At 37.0% G+C, this 21,897-nt stretch overlaps 1 protein-coding gene across 1 annotated transcript in view; it reads right to left on the reverse strand.

Annotated features, from left to right (window-relative positions):
- The window catches only part of LOC131029759 (protein NUCLEAR FUSION DEFECTIVE 4), a 65,382-nt gene extending 50,126 nt beyond the window's left edge, over positions 1-15,256 (reverse strand). The window contains exon 1 of the mRNA XM_057960408.1: positions 14,617-15,256. Coding sequence (XP_057816391.1) covers positions 14,617-15,069 — 453 coding nt within the window. The 5' untranslated portion in view covers positions 15,070-15,256. The remainder of the gene's footprint in view (positions 1-14,616) is intronic.
- Between the last annotated feature and the right edge of the window lie 6,641 nt (positions 15,257-21,897).

The raw sequence follows: 21,897 nt of genomic DNA on the forward strand, positions 1-21,897 counted from the left end.
TCAAGTAAATTGAAATACTCAAGATCTCTCCCATTGACTATGACTGTGGAAGCACCATTTCAACAGTGGGGAATTGATTTTATCGGAGAGATGACAGAGACATCTAGTAGAGGCCTGTTGATGTGTTTTTTATGCACATGCGAACACAAAATAAAATACCAAAGTATCTTATCCTCTCTTGAACAAAGTTTCCCCGAATGCTGAAGATTTCGCCAAAGGATCAATCGAGGCAACTCCAAGGTTCTTGTATGTAGGTTCTCTACTTGTAGATAAGCTCTTGCGGTATGATGTGATTTTGCTGGAATCACAAAGGGACTTACATTTGATGACCTGAGCGTCTAATTTACTTTGGATATCACTAGAACGTGGGTCTTTACTGATCCTTGATTTTTTAAAAAGGGAAAAAGGATAAGGGTTGGAGAGGAATCTAATTCTAACACTAAGAATGTAGGAGCAATGGATGACCTTTGATGAAACTCTAACTAATTCTTGCTTTGACATGCTATGATCATCTCCACAAGGTTAGTGCGATCTTCTAAGGATAGCTTTATGATGTTCAGATCACCGCTACAAGCATAGACACCGTCAGGTTGATGCATATCAATGAAGAAGCGATAATTGAAGTTAATCTTAAGTTGAATGATTCCAGTTGACTATGCAAGGCAGGTTTGCAATCAACAAACCGCTAGTAGTATGGATATACAAATTTCACCATTGATCATACAAATTTCTTCCATTCATCTAATAACATGAAATTAAATTTGAGAAGTATAGAGACCATGCAAATTGTCGAATCAACACATAGAATTCACCATTCCTTCAATGAAGTTTACATGTCTTTTGCAACAATATGTTGACAACAATATTTTCCTTCTCTTTCTACTCTACTCTAAAATGCTATCTACTATTGAGCTACTAAATATTGACTATCTCTCTTTTGCTAACTCCTAACTATTATTAACCAACTATTAACCCTTACAAATGAAGAGCCAGAGCCTTATATAGAGAGCTCTTTACATTTCAATGGCTCAGATTGATTTACAATCAATGGCTAGGATTACAAGATAGAAACCCTAATTAGGGTTTGTTACAACAAAACCTCCTTAGCCAATGAGAAAATTACATTTAAAATTTGAGAACCAATAGGAAGCAGGGGTAGGTACACCGAAGTTTGTGTCGTCCCCGATGAGTCAGGTACATGAATCTAGACATGCTGAGGTGGACCAATCCAACTGGAGGAAAAATGACTAGGATACCACCTTGTCTGACGTCTGTGTCTTGGTTGATCTCTTTTTTGTCTTTTGATGCGATGAATGATGTACCTCCTTGACTCCCATATGCTTGATGAGGCTTCCTCATTGTCAAGTGTTCTTTCTCTAGTAGCATACCTCGCCTTGAAGTGTCATTCTTCTCTGTCATCATGTGGTTTCTTCATGTGGTAGAATGAGGTCTTGAGGCTAGCTTGCAACTCCTCGAACACTTGAAGTCTTCCAACGCTTCAAAACACCTTGAGTCCTCCTTTATGCATCTGGAACGTCCTTGATGGTGATGGGCTTAGAATAGGTCGTCCTTGTCTTGGCCTGATTTTCTTCCACCTACAAAACAAACCAGAAGATGATTAAGTACACATGATATATTTATCTTAACATAAGATTTATTACCTTAAATCATCAACAAAAAGGCATTAGAATGAAATTCGCTCAAGATCCTCCTCAGGGACAAGCCCTATAAGAATTTCGCTCTAGACCCTTTGGAAGGGTCAGGAGCGAAATTTGCATTTTCGCTCAAATTTCATCATCTCCTTGCCTTGAACTTCTCTTGACCTTTGAATCGCTTTTTCCAGAAGACATCATTGATTTGACCCCCAAAAAGACCAAAAAAGAGGATTTCGCCTTGGACCTTGGCGAAGGATAGGACCTATAAGGAATTTCGCTCTGGACCCTTTGGAAGGGTTAGGAGCGAAATTTGCATTTTAGGACAAATTTAATCATTTCTCTACTCCAAAATTCCTTCCAAGGCAAGCATACACTAGTCTTCTCTCCACCAAGGCCTGGGAATCCATCTCTTAATCTCAATCATGGGCAAATTAGGTGATTTGGGGAATTTCGCTCTGGACCCTTTGGAAGGGTTAGGAGTGAAATTCATAGTTTGCTTGCTTTCCCTCACTTAGCTCTATCTTTCCTACCTTGTTTTCCTTTGACTCTCACCTTTGGATCCCTCTCCCACGACACTTGTTTGATCCCAAAAAAGGCCTGAAAGGAGAATTTCGCTAAAAATCATGGCCAGGGACAAGACCTATTTAGGATTTCACTATGGACCCTTTGGAAGGGTCAGGAGCGAAATTCAAGTTCTAGCTTGGAATCTTCATCATTGGTGGCCACAAGTCATTCAAAGGCATGCCTAGGGGCATCTTCAATCTTAATTCACCCTAATCCACACTTGGCTTGACACAAAATTGAGAGGAAAAGGAGACAATGAGAATTTTGCTCTGGACCCTTTGGAAGGGTTAGGAGCGAAATTCACATTTTGAGCTCATTTCTTCATTTTTTTTTAACTCCAATCCACCTCAAAAGGTAAGGACACATCACTCCACTCCCATCCACGCCATAAAAACGAAGGATTTGACCTTCTCCAAGGGGAAAATAGGTGTTTTCAAGAATTTCGCTCTGGACCCTTTGGAAGGGTCAGGAGCGAAATTCTAGTTTTAGCTCAATTCCTTCACATTTGGTGATCACAAGCAACTCAAATGCTTAAGGACATCTTCAATCTTAATTCACCCTGATCCACACTTGGCTTGACACAAAATTGAGAGAAAAAGGTAGATTTTGGGAATTTCACTCTAGACCCTTTAGAAGGGTCAGGAGCGAAATTCTAGTTTTAGGCTAAAATCCTTCACTTCTTCACATTCCATCACTTCAAAAGGCAAATACATGTTAATCCACTTCCAAATACACCCAAGGAACAAGGTTGGTAGTCTAAGCAAGGAAGAAAATAGTGTTTATGGGGATTTTCGCTCTAGACCCTTTGGAAGGGTCAGGAGCGAAATCCATGTTCTAGGTTGGTTTCACACTTCCTTCACCCAATCCACCTTCAAAATTGATCAAATTCACCTCTCCTTATCACCATCAAGTCTATTTGCCACCTACTTAGCTCAAAATCTTCACTTTTCAATGCCTTAAGCAAAATAGAGGGTCAAATGAGGATTTCGCTTTGGACCCTTTGGAAGGGTCAGGAGCGAAATTCTCATTCTAGGTTGATTTTCACCGTTTCATCACCTCAAACCTTCTTTCAAAGACTAGAACACCTCAAGGTCACGCCAACCATGCCTTAGAAGTCCAAAACTTGGCCATGACAAGGAAGAAAATGAAGGTTATGTGAATTTCGCTCTGGACCCTTTGGAAGGTTCAGGAGCGAAAGTCTTACTTGAGCTCATTTCACACCCCCTTCATCCTTTCCTTGCCTTGGATATAGCTTCTCAAGACTTCTCCTATCATCATCAAGTCAACTTGCTCTCAAAGTGGCGTTTATTTCAAGGTCTTAGTGAGGAAATAAGGTCATTCAAGAATTTCGCTCTGGACCCTTTAGAAGGATCAGGAGCGAAATTCACATTTAGGCTCAAATCTTGACTTCATTTCACACATTTCCTTATCCAGACAAGTGCTTTGCTCTCAAAAATGCATGGGACAAGGATTAGTTCATAGGTTTGGGCAAGGTAGAATGCCTTATGAAGGAATTCGCTCTAGACCCTTTGGAAGGGTCAGGAGCGAAATTGCTCTTCTAGGCTCAAATCGACTTCTCTTCCACTTGGCTTTGCCTTAGACTCAACCCTTGATCCCTTTCCTTGCCATGAATGTCCATTGTTTGATGTCCTTAGTGAAGAAATAGGTATTTTGGGGAATTTCGCTCTGGACCCTTTGGAAGGGTCAGGAGCTTGAAAAAATTTCGCTCTAGACCCTTTGGAAGGGTCAGGAGCTTGAAAAAATTTCGCTCTAGACCCTTTGGAAGGGTCAGAAGCGAAATTTGCAATTATTCTCAAATTCCTTACTTTTCATCACTTCACTTTGTTTCACACCTCAATACTCTCTCAAATACACCATAAGGACAAGGTTTATGAGGCAAATTAAGACCAGGAAGGGAGATATTATCGCTCTGGACCCTTTCAAAGGGTTAGGAGCGAAATTGAAATTCGTTCTGGACCCTTTGGAAGGGTCAGGAGCGAAATTTGTCTTTAGTCTCTCTGTCAGGATCCATATATGGAATATAACATTTAAGTATAAGTGTCATTTCCTTATATCTTTCTTCTTTATATTCCATATACATTGTCAAGATTTTTGAGAGTAGTTTCGGACCTCCAGGAGTTATAATGCAAAATCTAGTTTTTGGAGGATTCTTCAATTTTCCAGACAGTCAAATTTCAAGATCAGGATGACATTCCAAACTTAGCCAAATTTCAAGACATTTGAGGATCAGGATGACATTCTAGACTCCTTAAGGAGAATTCTCTATGTCCTTGATGTAAGGGATGGGACCTAGGAGGACATTATGCATTCAACCAAGGTTTGATTTAGCAACTTGAAGTGCGACCAGATAGTACACAAAAAACACCCTAGGAATGATCTAAATAACCCCTAATCACTGAATTGACTTGACCTCTTGAGGAGATCCACCTGACCCAATCCCTTTTACTTAAGCAGAGCCTGCTATCTTAGTGATCCATCTGGCAATACTCAAAATGCAAAGGCTAATAGACAAGAACCTAAAAGACCTAGAAAAACAAACCCCAAAAAGCAAAAAGTAGGGGTCCCCATTTACAATGGAGCGATGTCTGAATACGTCACAACAAGGCCACAAGTGTATACTAGTGGCCACAAACTATTTTACTAAATGGATAGAGGCAATCCGTATAAGAAAGGCAACTAGCAAAGTTGTGGTTGATTTTGTGTTTGACAACATTGTTACAAGATTTGGTGTCCCTGCAAAGCTAATCACTAATAATGAAATGTGTTTTAGGTCAGAAGAGTTTACATCTCTTTGTGATCAATATGGCATACATCTTTCTCATTCATCTCCTAATCATCCCCAAGGTAATGGACAAGGAAAATCTAGTAACAAAAGTTTGATGAAGATTGTGAAGAGGTTATTAGAGAAGAACAAGGCGGCATGGGACTCAAAGTTGAAATTGGCATTGTGGACGGATAGGGTGACAATTAAGAAAGCAATAGGGAAGTCACCATATGAATTGGTTTATGGTGTTGATGCTAGATTGTCGGTCAACAATTTACTACCTGTGTACAAATTCATCCAAGATTATGATGAAGATATCTCAAATTCAATGCAGTGCAAAATTGACCAACTGACATGTTTGGATGACACCAGGAGGTTGGCCCAAAAATTAAATTTGAAGAATCAAAAGAAAGTCAAATACTTATTTGACAAGAAGGCAACAAATAGAAAATTCAAGATTGATGACATGGTGTTGATGTGGAATGCTAGAGCAAAAGATAAGGGCAAGCATGGTAAGTTTTAAGCATTATGGACAAGCCCTTATCTCATTATAGACACACATGGTCAAGATTCATATTTCTCGAAAAGTTTGGATGGTGAAGCTTTGGAATTGTCAGTGCATGGACAATTCCAAAAGCCCTACTTTGCCTAAAGTGGGATCTTTTCCATGCACAATTGTACCATACTGTAAATAATGTATATATGTTTTCTTTAGGGTTTTGTCTTTCTGTTTGTCTAGTCCAGTCTTTCCCCTAGAGATTTGAATTCTCATTGTGACACTTCTGATCACACGTCCCCAGAAAGAGCCATTGATGGAGCTTGTAAATTTTGGCTAAGAATGCTTCTAAACCCTCCTGATTGAGCACGGATAAGTCCTAAAACTCCTAAAACCCTAAACCCTTAGGCTATCATTTTAAAAGTATAGTCTTAAACCCTACACGTTATATTTCTTCATTGACTTGCAACAACCAATAGTTGGTCTTTTAAGTCATAACCTTGAGGGTAATTAGTCATGCTTTACCGACCCCTTCCTAATCACCCAGTAGCCTAGTTCGCAAACATTTTCCTAAGTCTATATTTTAATATTTCCTAAGTCCTTCATTGCTCAGATCAATGGCTCGCGTTCGCCCACCACCCAATTTTGTGTCAAAATTGTCAAACCTCCAGTGCAACGCGGACCGTTGGATCAAGGATGGGCCCGCTGCAAAGAAAAACATATCGAAGCACTTACCTTCCTTCCTATTGGAGCACGCCCCTGCTGTGCCAGAGATGTCAGAGATTAGTCATCCCAGTGGTGTAGTGCAGTGATGATGCGTGGCAAGGCCCACTCTCCACTATAGCCCTTCTCGGCCTCACACAATCAAAATTGCCAGAACCATGCCAGCAGCCCAATGAATCGATATTGCGACGTGTATAGGTGGACCTAACATGTTGGACCTTGATTGGATGGAATTTTTCAAGCAAGTAAAAGTTAATTTTCAAATGAAATCTTTTAATCTTCATTGTCTGATTTCCCGCGATTCTCAGCTATCAATGGCAAGCATTCAAACCGTAAAAAACGGCTAATTTGCTGATGCAGTTCACACACGAATGCAGTAATGATGAGATGATAGAAGTAGGTCGAATTCCGACCATTGCAAACAATCAAATACAAATTCCAAACCGTTTTCCTTGCCACATTTCAATGCATTTGTCACAATTTGCTAATTCAAGCTCTGGAGTGAGTTGCAAACAAAATTAGGGTATGCAGATGAAATCAAAGGAAACACATTCTAAGCGGTAAGTACACCTGTCTTCTGAGTTTTTTCAGTGTTAAGTTCAGAATTGCAAGCTACTATAAGTCCTCGATAGAAAGAAGTAAAATTGTGTTTGAAGCCAATTAGATAAAACCCTAGTCTCCAAGTAAACTTAGATGACAAAAATGAGTAAGAAGGCTTCCCACCTATTAAAAAAATTGCAAAGCATAAGAGTATCGTTGCAGGTCCATGGTCTAGAGAGCCCAAATGACAGGTTACTAGATAATGTAGCTAGTGTAAGAGATGCAGAATTACCTGAATCTGGATGGAATTTGTTCAAGCATTAGTACCACAAGAGGAACTCTAAGATTCCAATGAGGAATGGATGGGAGCTCAACATTGGCAACTTAAAGTCTTAATGGTTTTGTTGATGCAGATTTTATCAAACAAGTGGTGCAGAGGTATGACATAAGCAAGAAAGCGGTATTAACAACAAATGGAGGAGAGATGATTAATATATAAATAAGATTGCCATTTCAAATATTTTTGGTTTGAATCGAACTTCATCAAAGAAAATTGACCTAAAAAAGTTTTAAGAGAGATATAATACACATATCCATATGTACAAAGGCTAGACAAGAAGCCAATTCCAATTTCTAAGTTTGGAGCCCTTTACCTTGGATACATTTGAAGATTACTTTGTGAAGACTTATTACACCCTATGCCAAATATTAGGTCACGATGCAATGTATACAATGCCTATGCATTTGATGAGTATGGCAATTGATATACAAGATGTAATGAAGAATATTGAGTTTGATTATGCAGAATTCCTTTGAGGACAAAATTCATGAAAATTTTGTCAAAGAAAAAGAAAACCCAGGTAGGTTTGAATTCTAGTGGTATTCATTGATCTATCATATGTTTCTATGGAGAGGAAAAACACTTTGGGATGACAAATTGCAAGTCTAAATGAAAGATAATAAGGACGAATGTTCCCAGTCCAATGTTGGACATATTTGTGGGATAGAAACAGGACCAATTTTGACTTTGTTACCTTTGAACAATACTTTGTGCAAAAAGTGCTCAGTAACTTTGCTATCCTAGAAGAAAGGATACCAAGGGATGTACTAGATTTTCTCAGACCTGCAAAAAGGAGGAAGGATATTGGAATTTCACACAATTGGGGAGATTGGTATCTCCACACCAATATCATTGCAATCTAAGTGTGTGGAAGTCCAATGCAACCTCATGTGTTGCCAAAATGTGTGCCTTGGAGGATAGCATTTTTAGAAGTCTTGTAGCAGTTTAATGAAGTTGATTATATTCATTTCAGAAAGCCAAGGAAGCCTTCACTATTCCCCACACAATGCAAGTTTGTTGATTTCACTGCTGCAAAAAAAAATAGTTTTGAGAGGGTTTACAGAATTTTGAAGTCATATAGGATGAGTTCTAAGAAAACGAGAAATTTTGATCCAAAGGGTTTCATGAGAAGTTTGAAGTCAGACTTTACTCATGTTGAATTTTACGAAGAAGATGTGATAAAAATTGTGCTTCCATTGAACAAGTTTATGAAAGGAGAAGGAGATGGAAATTGGTGATAAAGGCAGAAGAGTTGAGGAAGAAGAGGCAACCTGATTTCCCGGAATCTTCTAGAAGATTCCTTACTTGATGACTAGGCATCATTCCGTTGGATCACACGTTGATGATTCCTTTTTTGATGTAAACCCTAATTAGGGCAACTTTAGGGCTGTGTTGGCATGATCTTGGCCCTTGATTCTAAATAAATCTTGGCCATTCATTTCTTTTGAAGCTCTATATATGCCCCATTGCCTCTCATTTGAAAGAGAGAAATTTTTGAGAATTGTCTACATGCTGCAAATTTGAATACAATCATTGAAGTTTAGTGATTTTGTTTGTATGCATTTGTGGTTCTCATTGCCTCCAAGTTAGATTAGAATTTATTTCAAGCATCTTAGATCAAATGAAAGAGTTGTTGAATGCATTTGTGTGGAATACATTTAATCCATACCACTAGCTTCTTGTTGATTGTAAGTTAGCCTTGTGTGGTCATCTGGAATTTTATATGAACGTAACTTCAATTGTTGCACATCCATTGTTATGCATTGCTTTAATGGTGATAACTTGAACATCTATGATATTTACCTTAGATGATTGCACTAAGTTTGTGTCAAATCGTTCATTTGATGGTGAGACCTTGCCTAGTAGGATTCCATTAAATCGTTCACTATTTCTTGCATTCTAGGTTAGAATAGAATTTCTAAACCCTATTCCTTTTGTCCTTTTTTTAAAATCCTTGTTAGACTAGATCAAGAGCTACAATGCAAAATCCTAAGACATTGGCATAATCTATTCCAATTCCAGATCCATGATAAGTTCAGCAAACTTGAACAATTTTGCAAATCCCCAAGTGAAAACAGCATATCACATCAAGCCATTGAGTTACCCACATGTCAAGAACTATCCATAGAAACCTTGGTTTCGTCTTAGTTGATCAAAAATTTAGCATCTGAGGTGATTTTGTTCAAGAGAGGGCAAAATAATTTGGTATTTTATTGTGTTCGTATGTTCATAAAACACACATCAACAGGTCCCCAACCATTTGGTGATGTTTTATCGTCCCCGAGACAGCAAGGGGACGTCCCCCCGTCCCCAAAACAGCTAGCCATCCCCTACGGCTAGGAATGATTCCAAGCTTACAAAAACAAAACAAAAAAAATAGCTTTTTTCATTTTCTTTGCTTCTATTGGTTTGTGGGAGCCCACAAGACTTCTAAGCAACAAAGGAACCCTAAAATGATATAATGAGTTAAAATGAAACAAAACACTAACCCAACAACCAGGACTGGTCGGGCTACCATTGGATGATCCACTTCTTCTAGAGGGTGATAGTGACTCAAATGGTTCTAAGTATTTGCATATTGATAGCTTGAATGAGACTTAGTTTCATAAACTATTGTATTTTGATGTTTGAGACTTCTGGATACATGTTTGAGACTTTTGGATATTGATAGTGTTGAGACATGGACCAGCTAGGACTCAAACCTAGGACCTTCCATACGCTGCTGGAGTGCTCTACCACTGAGCTACTGGCCCCTCTTGGACCAGTCCATCGTCAGTCTGGGTGTGGCTTATTTCCAACACCAACAAATAGAACATGGTTTTTTTATGGTTGACACTACTGTTATAATGCTTTATTGAATTTTATTATGTTATTGTACTACTACCCTCAAGATTTCTTTACAAATGATATTGTTGTTATCAATTATTGACATATCTCTTTCCCTCTCTCTCTCTCTATAATATATTATTCTATTTTGAAAAATTTTATATATATATATATATAATGAAAAATTTGTATATTGTCATCCCCCATCGTCTCCATTCCCAAAACATCGTGGAACATAGCTAAAATAGGGTTTCATCTACAATGTAGGTACACCATCTAAGAGACAAAATTAATAATAAACCTTTTGACCCCCACCAATAAGATGAGAGCATTAGTTTTCTTTGAATTTAACAAGTCCTTGACTTTTATTAATGGTTGTGTTTTATTCCTTGCTTCTAACTAATGATGCCCTCTTGTTCACCTTCTTTCTTTGTATAGCAAAATGGATGCCAAAGAGTTTATGTTTATCATTTTGTTTGTGAAAGCATTTTTGTTCAACTTGAGTTTGTCTAAGGAAAAGTATTCCCAATTCACGTGCAAATGGACTAGAATCACATCTGACAAATTTCTAAAGGTGGACTCTATTATTTAAGTCTTTTGTTGTTCAATCTAGAAAGACATCTTGATGTATGTCACCATGGCAACTAAGGGAAGACTGTATGCTCCTCCAGCCATCCCTAGGTACATCCTCATTTTGCAAGGATGTTCCAATGACATCCCCCTATTGGGGCCTACAAGCTAGATATGTTTTGTCCCCAATTGACATCCTTGAGATGTCTAGGGCAGGGTATACGGTCATGGATGAATCTCTATGAACCCCTAGTATTAATCATAATGTGACAATGTCATTCAATGTTGGATTATGGATCATATTATTTTCTAAATTTTTTTATTTGAATTTGAAATAGTACTTTTTACATTTGTCTATATTTTATAATTGTTCCCAATACACCCAAAATCCAAAAACAAATTTCCATCACCAAAATATATTCCCCCATGTCCACATTTGATCCATAAATGAATAGGAGAAAGAGTTGGTCACACTATGGATCCATGATGAAGTGAAGCATACTTGAAGAACAATTTTGATGAAGTAGGTGTTTTGGGCAGAAAACAAAGGAGTTTTTGGCTTTTGTGTCAAACTATTGGTTCTAACAAGGGTGATTGCGTAACCCACAGTTTCAAAAAGCTACAGTTTTGTAACCACTATAGTGGTTTCACAACTATTGAGGTGAATGAAAAGCATCAATCTTCACAAAGCAGCAATTTTGTGACACAACCAAAAAATGGCCTATGACATTTTGAAATATGCATTTCTCAACTTGTTGGTGTCCTTTCACCTTCTACTTCAGCTTGTAAAATCATAAATAAACATTCTAAATGTGATTTCATATAGAGGATATCGAATAAGCATCTAAGTGAGGTATGGTTGCAGATTTTCAGTATATATATAGTGAGTGATTGGGATCATGTAAAGGTTGTAACAAAACAGAGAATAGAGTGTGTGCTAGTGTTTCATCACTTTCATCTAAAGGGAAAACATTGTTTGTTCTTACTTATGCCCCAGAGGGCTAAGATTGTAATCAAACTGGATATAGTTGATGAGGAGACCATTGCACCCCACTCTTGCTGAAGTTTCCTTCAAGAATTTGGGTTCTCCAAGGTAAATCCTTGTGTCATCCATTCTTGTGTTGTTAGTTCTTGTTCCTTCTTGTTAAATTGCTTAGAGTATTCCAATTCCTCTTCTTGAATTTGTAATGCCAAACTATAGTATAGAATCTCCATCTTAGTTTACAGATTAGGTAGTATATGAGCAGTTCAATCTATATTGGTTTGTAGTTGTTGTGAATAATTTTGCAAGTTGAGTGGGAAAGAGTTGTTGCCTTCCCAAAGAGACATTGAATCCCGCAGTTGGAAATGATATAAAAGAAGCATGGTAAGAGATGCATAACCTCTTCATGTGGAAGCAAGGTTCCTCAAGCTAGTAGCTAATGTAGCAAGCATTTTTTTAACAATGGAATAATTGAAGAATTTGATAGAGGCTCTAATGGGAAAGTTATGCTAATTGGAAGACAGCAAGAGCAAGAGGAAAACCCACTTTGCAGAAGAAGAGCAATTCTAAGGAAACCTCACTTCCAAGGCTGAAGCAAAAATTGAAATTTCAACATTTGAAGGAGAGGTGGATGCAAAAAACTTGACTATTGGTTGGCACTATTGGAGGTACATCTTAGCATGTATACTCTTCACATAGAACAAAGAATTTCCTTTACGAGATTGAGAAAGGCAAACTGTACTTAAACCTGGTTTGCAAATCTCTTATATTCCTTGGTTTTGAGAAAACAAGCTTCAATTAATTCATGGGAACAATTTATCCACGAGAAAACTTTTAAACAATTAATTCATGAGAAAACTTTTATCCAATATGTCATAGAGAGGCAAAATCTATGGAGTGACAATTTTTTAAACAAAAAGGACAAAGTGTGAACAAGTACACAAGTGAGTTTCAAAAAAGGGTTGTCCAAATGCACAAGGATCTGTATGATGAGGAGGTGTTAATGAAATTCATCGGAGGCTTTCAGATCATCTTTGGAGGCTCATATTGCTCTTCCAAACGTAAGAACGTTGTCAAAGTATGGTCACATGATCACGACCTCAAAGCATATAGTCCACCTTTCTCTCTAAAGGCCCAAGAAGCAGCCAAGGCACTACAAAGGAAGTGATTTGTGATAGTCAAGCACACAAAGGAAAAGAGCATAGAAAATTGTTTTAACATTAATAAAATGTGGATCAAGGAAGTTAAAGTTGATGGCATTTTTTTTATTCTTGTTCTCAAGTTAAACCTACTTCTCAAGAATCAGTACAAACTATTTGTTTATCAACTGTTGAACACCCCATATGTTTTGGGTTGGATCAAGAAGGGTGTTGATTTGTTCAATTCTAGGCAATGTAGATTGAAGTTTGCTATTAATCAGCATTTTAAAGATGATGTGTGGGTAGATGTTGTTCCATTGGATGTGCCTGGAGTTCCTTTGACAGCACTTACATGTTCAAGAGAAGTGTCGTTTACCACAAATGGGAAAATAAATATTGCTTAGTCAACAATAGGCGCAACTTCATGTTGCATCCCACAAGGGCATGTCCAAGCAATCCCACATCCTTTATCTTAAAGCAAGGAGTATGCTCAGTGGAAGCACCACAATCATTCTTCTTGGGTGGAGGAAAAAGACTAAAGAGCATTGATATCATATATCCATCTAGTTCGAGCATTTTGACATATAGGTATCATTGGATAGTTGGAGACAGAAATTTTCAAGCTCTTGGTTGGAGTAGTGCGGGGTTAAATAGCAGTCATGTCATCCATTGAGGGATTTATCCAGTATTCCTCATTTTCTGAGTCTTCAAAGCTTTTGAGGATCAAAAGCCTCCATACTAGGGAGGAGTGATCCATAAACGGATCAAAAAATGAGTTAGTCACACTATGGATCCATGACGAAGTGGAACACAACTTGGCAAACTCTTTTGATTTTGAAGAACTCTTTGATGAAAGGTGGAGGTGTTTCGGGAAAGAAAAGTGATGATTTTTTTGGCCTCTGTGCCAAATTATCTGTTCTGATGGAGCAATTATACATTTTTTTGTTCCAAAGAGTGGCAATTTCTTTGTACATCCAAAAAATGGCCTATTGAGTTTCAAATTCTACACTATATAACTAGTGTACTTTCACCTTCTTTTCCGGCTTGAAAAAGCATAAGTGAACATTGTAAATGCATTAATGGATATATAGGAAGCATCTAAGTGATGTACAGTTGCAATATTTCACTCTATAGTGAGTAATTGGAATTTGGTACTGCAAAAGGTTGTAACAGAACAGAGAGGATGAAGTGTAAGCTAATGTTTGATCTAAGGGGAAAACATTGTTCTTGTTTGCTCTATGCCAAAGAGGCCTAAGGTTGTAATCAGACTGGAGATAGTAGACAAGGAGACCACTGTACGCACTCTTACTGGATCTTTCTCCCAAAATTCAAGTTCTACAAGGTCAATCCTTGGGTCACCCACTCTTGTGTTGTCGGTTCTTGTTCCTTCTTGTTCAATTGCTCAGAGTTCCTCTTATTAACTCTGTAGTTGGCAGATTATAGTATGGAATCTTATCTTAGTTTACAGATTAACGTCATCATGCCCCCTATCCCTAGAACTCAGAGAACCACTGATTTTTCCATATATACCGAGACTAGGTTTTCCCAATGAAGATGCCTCGTAAGATTACATGTCTGAAACAACTGGTGATGCAAGAGAACAATACACCAAGGTGTAGATAAATGCATACCCGTTAGTAATTATGATTTATCCGTCCTTTTTGATGGGGCAGTGCAACAGGGGAACGAAAAATGGGAACCGCTACAAGTACACCCAAGAACCTAGAAATGATATATGAATAAGATGGACTGCTGTGGGTGCCAGGAATAGGGAACTTCTATGGTAATAAAAAGAGCCATCATATTAAGAGCTGTGAGGTTTATAATCTAGACTACACTCCATAGGCTCATCTTCAAAGCCAATAAATAGTACCTAGTAGAAGCTTCGCCATAGGGTGGTGTTCAGACTTCCTTTTTTTTTCATGAAAAAATTATTGTGCAATTCTGAAAAGAAATTTGATGAATTCATAGTCCCCAAAAGAAACATGTGATTTACCTTCATAAGGCCGATGACAGTCCCTCTGTAGGTAGGAAAGTTGTTGACACTTGTGACCACCACGGCTGTATTGAAGAATGTCTGAGCGTGTGCAGCAAGGAACATGTAGACACACGTTTGCCAGAGCGCAGGGCGGTGAATTCTGTGAGTTACAGAGAGCCATATCATCCCATACCCCACACAATTCTGCAGCGCCCCTGCTAAGAGCACAACCCATGGGTATGATATTCCATAAACAAAACCTGATAGTATCCCAATATTTGCGCCAATGTCTTTGCACCAACTGATAGTATCCAAAGTAGACTGATCATAATTAAGATTGGATTTTAGGGTCTCTGAGTAGAGACCAAAAGTGTAGGACGATCCACTGGTGCATTGGATCCACACTCCTGCTACGATCACAAACCATTTGCTCTTTATCACTCTCCATAACTTCTCTGCTAGCTTTTCCATACTACAATATCAATTTTTTCAGTCTTCAAACAATCACTCCCTCTGTGTTTGGAGAAGCTGTCATCCTCATCCTCTACAGAGCGTTTCGAACTAGATTGACAACTGTTACGTGCGCAATGACCCTTCTATTTTAAAAAAAACACGTCACCTCATTGGCAAATATGGTAAGTGGTTTTATGACATTTATCGAAGTGCTCAGCTCTCTAGTAGTTGACTCAAGTTTATAGTCACATACATAATATTCATTGAATCTAGCCTCGATTACATGACTCAAGTTTATAGTCACATACATAATATTCATTGAATCTAGCCTCGATTACATTAGGATTTTTTTTTTTTTTTAGGTCTTATTTCAACTCAAGATAGTTGAATTATAGAGTTTCCCCCAAATCATATATATTTAGTCTTTACCTTCAATTAATATATACCTTCAATTAATATATATGAAATGATATTTATATATTTAGTCTTTTACCTTCAATTAATATATATGAAATGATATTTATATTACGATTCAAGTAATTAGGTTTATATGAACCATCTTTCGTGAGAATAAATGGTTCACTTTACACTTATTATATCTAGGTGATGTAAAGCATTGGGACTTTGAGACTTTTCAAGGGTTATCTATCCCAATAATACTCAAACTCAAGCACACTAAACCATAGAATTTCCTTCAAGATCAAGCCCACTAGTTTGCTATCTCATTTGTTAAACTTCAACAAGTGTTAGATCATGTGAACCATTCATTATAGAGCCCCTTCACATGCTATAAAAAATACCTCTTACTTATCAATTAATGAGTTAAATCTCCTACTATCAATTGATGAGGCAAAGATGTAAGGAAACTCAGGTGCGGAAACAGCTTCCTACACTAATCTCTAGAGGAAAGTATTGTGCAAATTCTTTTAAATCCTTACAATTTCAGATTCGTTAACTACTTTAACAAAGATATTGCAGCCATATACCATGCATACAGAAAATAGAGAATGACACAATGATTTACCCTGGGGAAAACCTTTCGGTAAAAAACCCCAGCACTCCAAAACCTGCACAATGTATTATCTTCAACACAATGGTTACAACACACTTGCAATGCAAGTTCTTTCAGGAGATTATCGACACTTCAAGACAAATCCAGTAGCACGATATCATACCAACAATACACTCTTTTTCGTATCACAATCTGTAACCCTAAAAAATGCTTATGCGCTTTCCTTTTTAGGGCAACTTCCAAAGATAGCCGTATTATGGTTTTACCATTCTCCGAGAAAATAGGAACCCTAAAAAAAATTTCGGGGCAATGCCCCGAACCCCACGATTGAGGAAGAGTGTACAGTACTCAACTTTATCAGTTGCCACATGTCTTGCATGTCTTCACCCGTCATTGAAATCTCCTAGAAATAGCTCTTACGTGTCATAGGAATCCGTCATAACTGTTTCAGCCATGATCTCCTTACACACAATTCAAGATGTCGACACATCAAGTGAAGTGACACATCAACATGCCAACTAGACATGTACACTCACACTTAATTACATTATTTGCAAGAAATACATTTTACAAAACAAATAATAAGAATAGGAATTATCCAAGGTTGAGACACCTTATTCCTAACAAAAGAGGCTTTATAATGAATGGTTCATAAGACACATCCTCGAGCACATGATTAACCATGGATCTTCCTCTAAGATCAAGCCCACATAGTTTGCTACCCCATTTGTAAAACTTCAACAAGTGTTGTGCCTTATGAACCATTCATTATAGAGCCCCTTAGCATACTACAAAAATCGCCTCCTACTTATTAATTGATGAGGTAAACCTTATCAATTTATAAGCTAAAGGGGTTCTATAATGTATGGTTCATAAGGCACAACACTTGTTGAAGGCTTTGCAAATGGGGGTAGCAGGCTAAATGGGTTGACCTTGGAGGAAACTTTATGGTTAAACATGCTTGAGTCAAAATTATATTGAGTTGGGCAACTTCTCAAGAAGTCCCAATGATTCAACCCTATGGACATCATGTAGATGCAATGAGTGTTAAGTGAACCAGCTATTCCCATGAGAGATGGATTTATATTGACCACCACTCATAAAATATGGTTCAATGAGTTTGATTCAAAAATTATGATTAAATCCTAATATGAATATCATAATTTGACACACTATGAAAATAACCTCTTATTCATCAATTTTTGAGATAAAGGGACTCTACAATGAATGATTCATATGGCAAAACACTTATGAAAGGTAGAAAGCTAAGTGGGTCTGATCTTGGAGGAAACTCCACACTTGAGTTGAAGTAATATTGGGATGGATAATTTCTCAAGAAGTCCTAATGTTTCAACCCTGTGAGCATCACCAATTAATCTCTTCCAAATCATATTGTCTGTTATTAGTTGAGCACTTTATTTTCACATCTCTCAAAATTATTTGTTAAGGATTTTAAATCAGATTCTAATTTTTATAACAATTTATTTAACATGTACATAATATTGATTTATGCACTGCTTCTGGATTTGATTGTGTGATAGTTTTTACATCAACGTTTCATTTTCTTTTCATGGTTTTTTTTTTTTTTTAAATAGATTTTTTAATTTATCTTGCCACCTAACTCTTGTATTTTCTTGTCCTCCCCTCTCCTTCCTTGCTCTCTTAAATAGTTGTTGGTCTGCAACTTATATCATTTTACTCCTTATGATCTCTATGTCTGATGGATCACATAGTGTGATCCGAAATGTTGATGTAAAAACTATCACACTATCAAATCCAGACGCAGTGCATAAATCAATCTCATGGATTGTGGAAATCTATTAGCATTAATTTACATGATAGTTTGAAAAAAAAAACATTTTGTTAGACCCAACAATTAGTGTCTATTATGTCTCCAAAAAGAAGTTATGTAAAATCTCAGCCATTGTTAAACGCAATGGACGGTGCAGACTGGTCGTGTGCTGGCAGTCGTAGCATGACAGTTTTGGAGCCAATTTAACTTCAGCCCAACAAGTAGTATCAAATTATTAAAATTATTATTACTAATAACAACCAAATATTTTTCTCATCTTATACATTTAAACCATTTATTTAATCATATTTTACATTATCTGCGATACTTAACAATATAACAATACAATATACAGTTTAACCATATACACTAAATGCTCTCTAAATCCCTAACTCTAATTGTTTTGTCCAATGCCCAATCTTTGACCTCATTTCCCTTGATTTTCTTCCATTTAATAGACAACGTATCCAACGTTTGATGCACCAAAAATCTTGGGTTGGGACATTTTGAGATCTTCCAACTAAAAACATAGTTATGATTGATTTCTAATGATTCCTCTGCAATAATAAAGAGGCGTGTAGAACAATCCCCACAACGGCAGCATAGACAATGGAGTACGCATGAAGAACAGGCAGGCACCAGTCATGGAGGCAATTATTTCTTTTTTTATCATTTTGTTGCTCAAAACTAGATATTTTAATATTATTTACATAGAAATGGAATTAAATTATGTAAGCATATTTTTGTCTATGCCACTATTAATAAATTAATAAAAATTAGAATATCATAAGTTCCTATTTTTACTTAATTAACAATCATGATTAAAGATGTATCTTGTATGGTCAAAGGTGCATCTTGTATGCTAGTTGTTTGAGATTTTGTATAAATATTTTAAAGTTGGTGGTTCCATGAATAATTTAGCAATTCAGCTTCATAAAGAATATTATCGATAAAAAAAATTAATAAACATAATTTTCTATCTATTTATTTTCCGGTGGGAATCTAAAATATTAGTTGATTGACAAGTGGGAGAAAATATTCCTAAATTGGTGGGGCATTTTTTTAGCCCCACACCAATTTCAACCACTGAAATATAAAGTCCTAAGAAGTAGGAGTTGGTATTCTTATAATCCTATATCATAATTTTTTTTTGTCTCATGGGACCTCCTTGATGAAAATAGGTCTCAAAGTCCCCCATGAGACCTTACCACTAAACTTAGCAAGGTTGATTGTCAGTATAATGACCCTTGATTGTTTCTCTAGGGGATTTTCTATTACATGAGGTTGAGTGATCTATAGGATGGTATCTAAGGGAATAGTGTATGGATGGTTTTATTGCACATTGGTGCATCTATATTAGGAGTTACATGAGATCATTTATAGAGATGGGTAGAGCCTCGGATACGAGGTGACTCATTTACACATCTGGGCAAGGGAGCACATTGAAGTACTCAAGCCAATATTGGTGAGGTGACGACTAGTGGATCAGTCATTTGCCCACCTATATGCTAGTGTGATCCATCAGAATCATGTGGGTGATTTGAACACTAGTGCCGAGTTATTGATGGATTTACAAGGTTACATGGCATCGATGGTGGATTTGTGAGGTGTGACTCAATTATGGAGATCATCTTCCATACACTCATTTGTCTTGTTATCTTATTAGACGAACAATCCCTATCATTAAACATTATACACCATTCATGGTTTTGCATCAATTTGATTTTTAGTAGACCAAGTGGCAGCAAGATGAGCTATCTTTTGCTAGAGTGAGTCAAGAGATTAAGGAGTGGGGGTACCAGTTGAAATAACACTAGTGAGGAATTCTTGGTTGCAAATGCAACTGAGCCCTTGGGTATCTCGTGATATAGAGGATGTCACCTACACAAATGAATACATTTGATGGTGGGATCATCATCAATTTCTTCAGTTAATACTAGTGGATGGGGGAGATGAGGACAATAGGCAATAGTGAAGTAGTAGCAAGGGGAGATAGTTGCAGAGGGGGAGGGGGAAGAGATGGATGTTGATGCTCCAACTAAGGGGGACATGAGGGAAATGAATATGGTGATGATGTCAAGGATGATGAAGATGAGAAGGATGTATAGGTTTGGTTGGCATTAATGATGTCCAAGATTGAGGAGAGCTAGCAACAGAAAGACTAGCTATAAGCAAAGTTGGCGATTAGTACTGCAAAGTGAGGCAACCTTCAAGTTGAGCTTGCAAGGATAGATACACCATTGGGATAAGGGGTGGATGGTGGACATCTGGCTTAGGTTATCATTGAGCACAAAAAGTTGTGATCTAGCGAGAGAAAAGAGGAATTCCTCTAGGATGGAGAGGGACATAGCCCTAGTCAAGAGGGATGAAATGAGGGCTCTTCAGCAAAGGAGTGGTGCATAGGCCGCATGATTGTAACAAGAGAGGGATACAATGAGGGGACTATTGTTAGGGTAGGGGTTGGTACAAGCTTTCTTAGATATTCTGGCAACTCAACATAAGGTAGGAAATTTGTTTCAAAACATGCTTTACTATATGGATCTTTATGAGATTGTGATGCCAACAAGGCAACGAGCACCTAGTTTTATGGAGAGTAGTTGGTTAGGACAATTGAGATCAGTGCAATCAAGGGCATATGTAGGTATAGTCCCACCACTACCACTGAGGGTAAAGGAAAGAAAAGGATCTTTAAAAGTCCACAATGCCAACAATTTATCTATGGGTCTACAGATGGCTTACAACAATATGGGACTACCCCATACTCCTAGTAGGAGGCACCTAACTGCGCTACAAACAAGGCATACATACCTTACTCCCTATGGGTAAGGAGAAACAAGAGCCTCGAGAGGTGGAGGAAGAGTAGGAGCATCCCTCACCTAGTTAGAGGAGGGTTTGACTTAGAATATACCTACACGCATTTATGTATATAATATTTTGAGCCCTACTATGTAAACATTTTTGTGACACTATTTATCATGACCATGATTATTATTATATGAGATGATGTTTTTTGTTGACGATGATTCTATGAATATGATAATGGATGCATCTAATTTCATGGTTATGGTTATTGGTATGTGGATAGATTTATAATGTTATGCTTTGCATTATGGTTCATTTATGGCTTTATGATTATGGTTAGATGGATATGTACGAACATGTTATGCATTATGGATTATTTATGGTTTTTATGATCATGATTATAGTTCAATGGAAATGTATGAAAATGCTAGTAAATGTTTATGCAGATGTATATGTTTAATGTTATGTGTTACAAATTATTCATGGATTTATGCTTATGATTATGGTTAGATGGATGGATGTTTATTTGATCGATGTGTTTGATCATGATGGTGGTTTATACATTTGAATTAAGTGGATGTATTTCACTATAATGATGATCTATGCTTATGATTTGGAGATGATTTTTTATATGAATATTACTTTTATGGATTGTTGCTAGTATTTTGAAAATGCCTAATATGACTATGACTATTATGAAATGTTGCTTATTTTTTGAAAGTGTATAATATGACTATGATGAAAATACATATTATAATGTTGTGATCTTATGACCTATATTGTAATTATTATGATGGGTGTGAATGGTTTGTGTTATAGTTATCATGTATTAGCTAATAATTATTTATTTAATTATTAGTCTATTATCTTCTACACTTAAGCTAAACTTAGGCATTTAATAATATTGTAGGTATTATTAAATACACATTACCCCTTTAGGGTTTCTTTAGGGTTGCACAAATTTAGGGTTGCATAATATCCTTTTATAAGGATTGTATTGTATTTTCTTTATTCATTCCCTCTCTGAATGATAATCTTTTTCTTCTAAGCCATTATTGTTTTTTTGCCTCCATTCTTCTCTTGTGACAGGTATTTTGCTTGCAGGTGTTCTTGGGATCTTTGAAGTTGTATTTCTCAACTTCTTCATGGAATCAGAGCCTACATCTGCTGCTACTTGTTCCTATTTTTTCAAAGATTTTTGGAGGCTAGGGTTCCAAGTTTTTTCAGAGCTTTTTATTTG

The sequence above is a fragment of the Cryptomeria japonica genome, chromosome 9, assembly GCF_030272615.1.
Source record: "Cryptomeria japonica chromosome 9, Sugi_1.0, whole genome shotgun sequence".
Taxonomy (NCBI): Eukaryota; Viridiplantae; Streptophyta; class Pinopsida; order Cupressales; family Cupressaceae; genus Cryptomeria; species Cryptomeria japonica.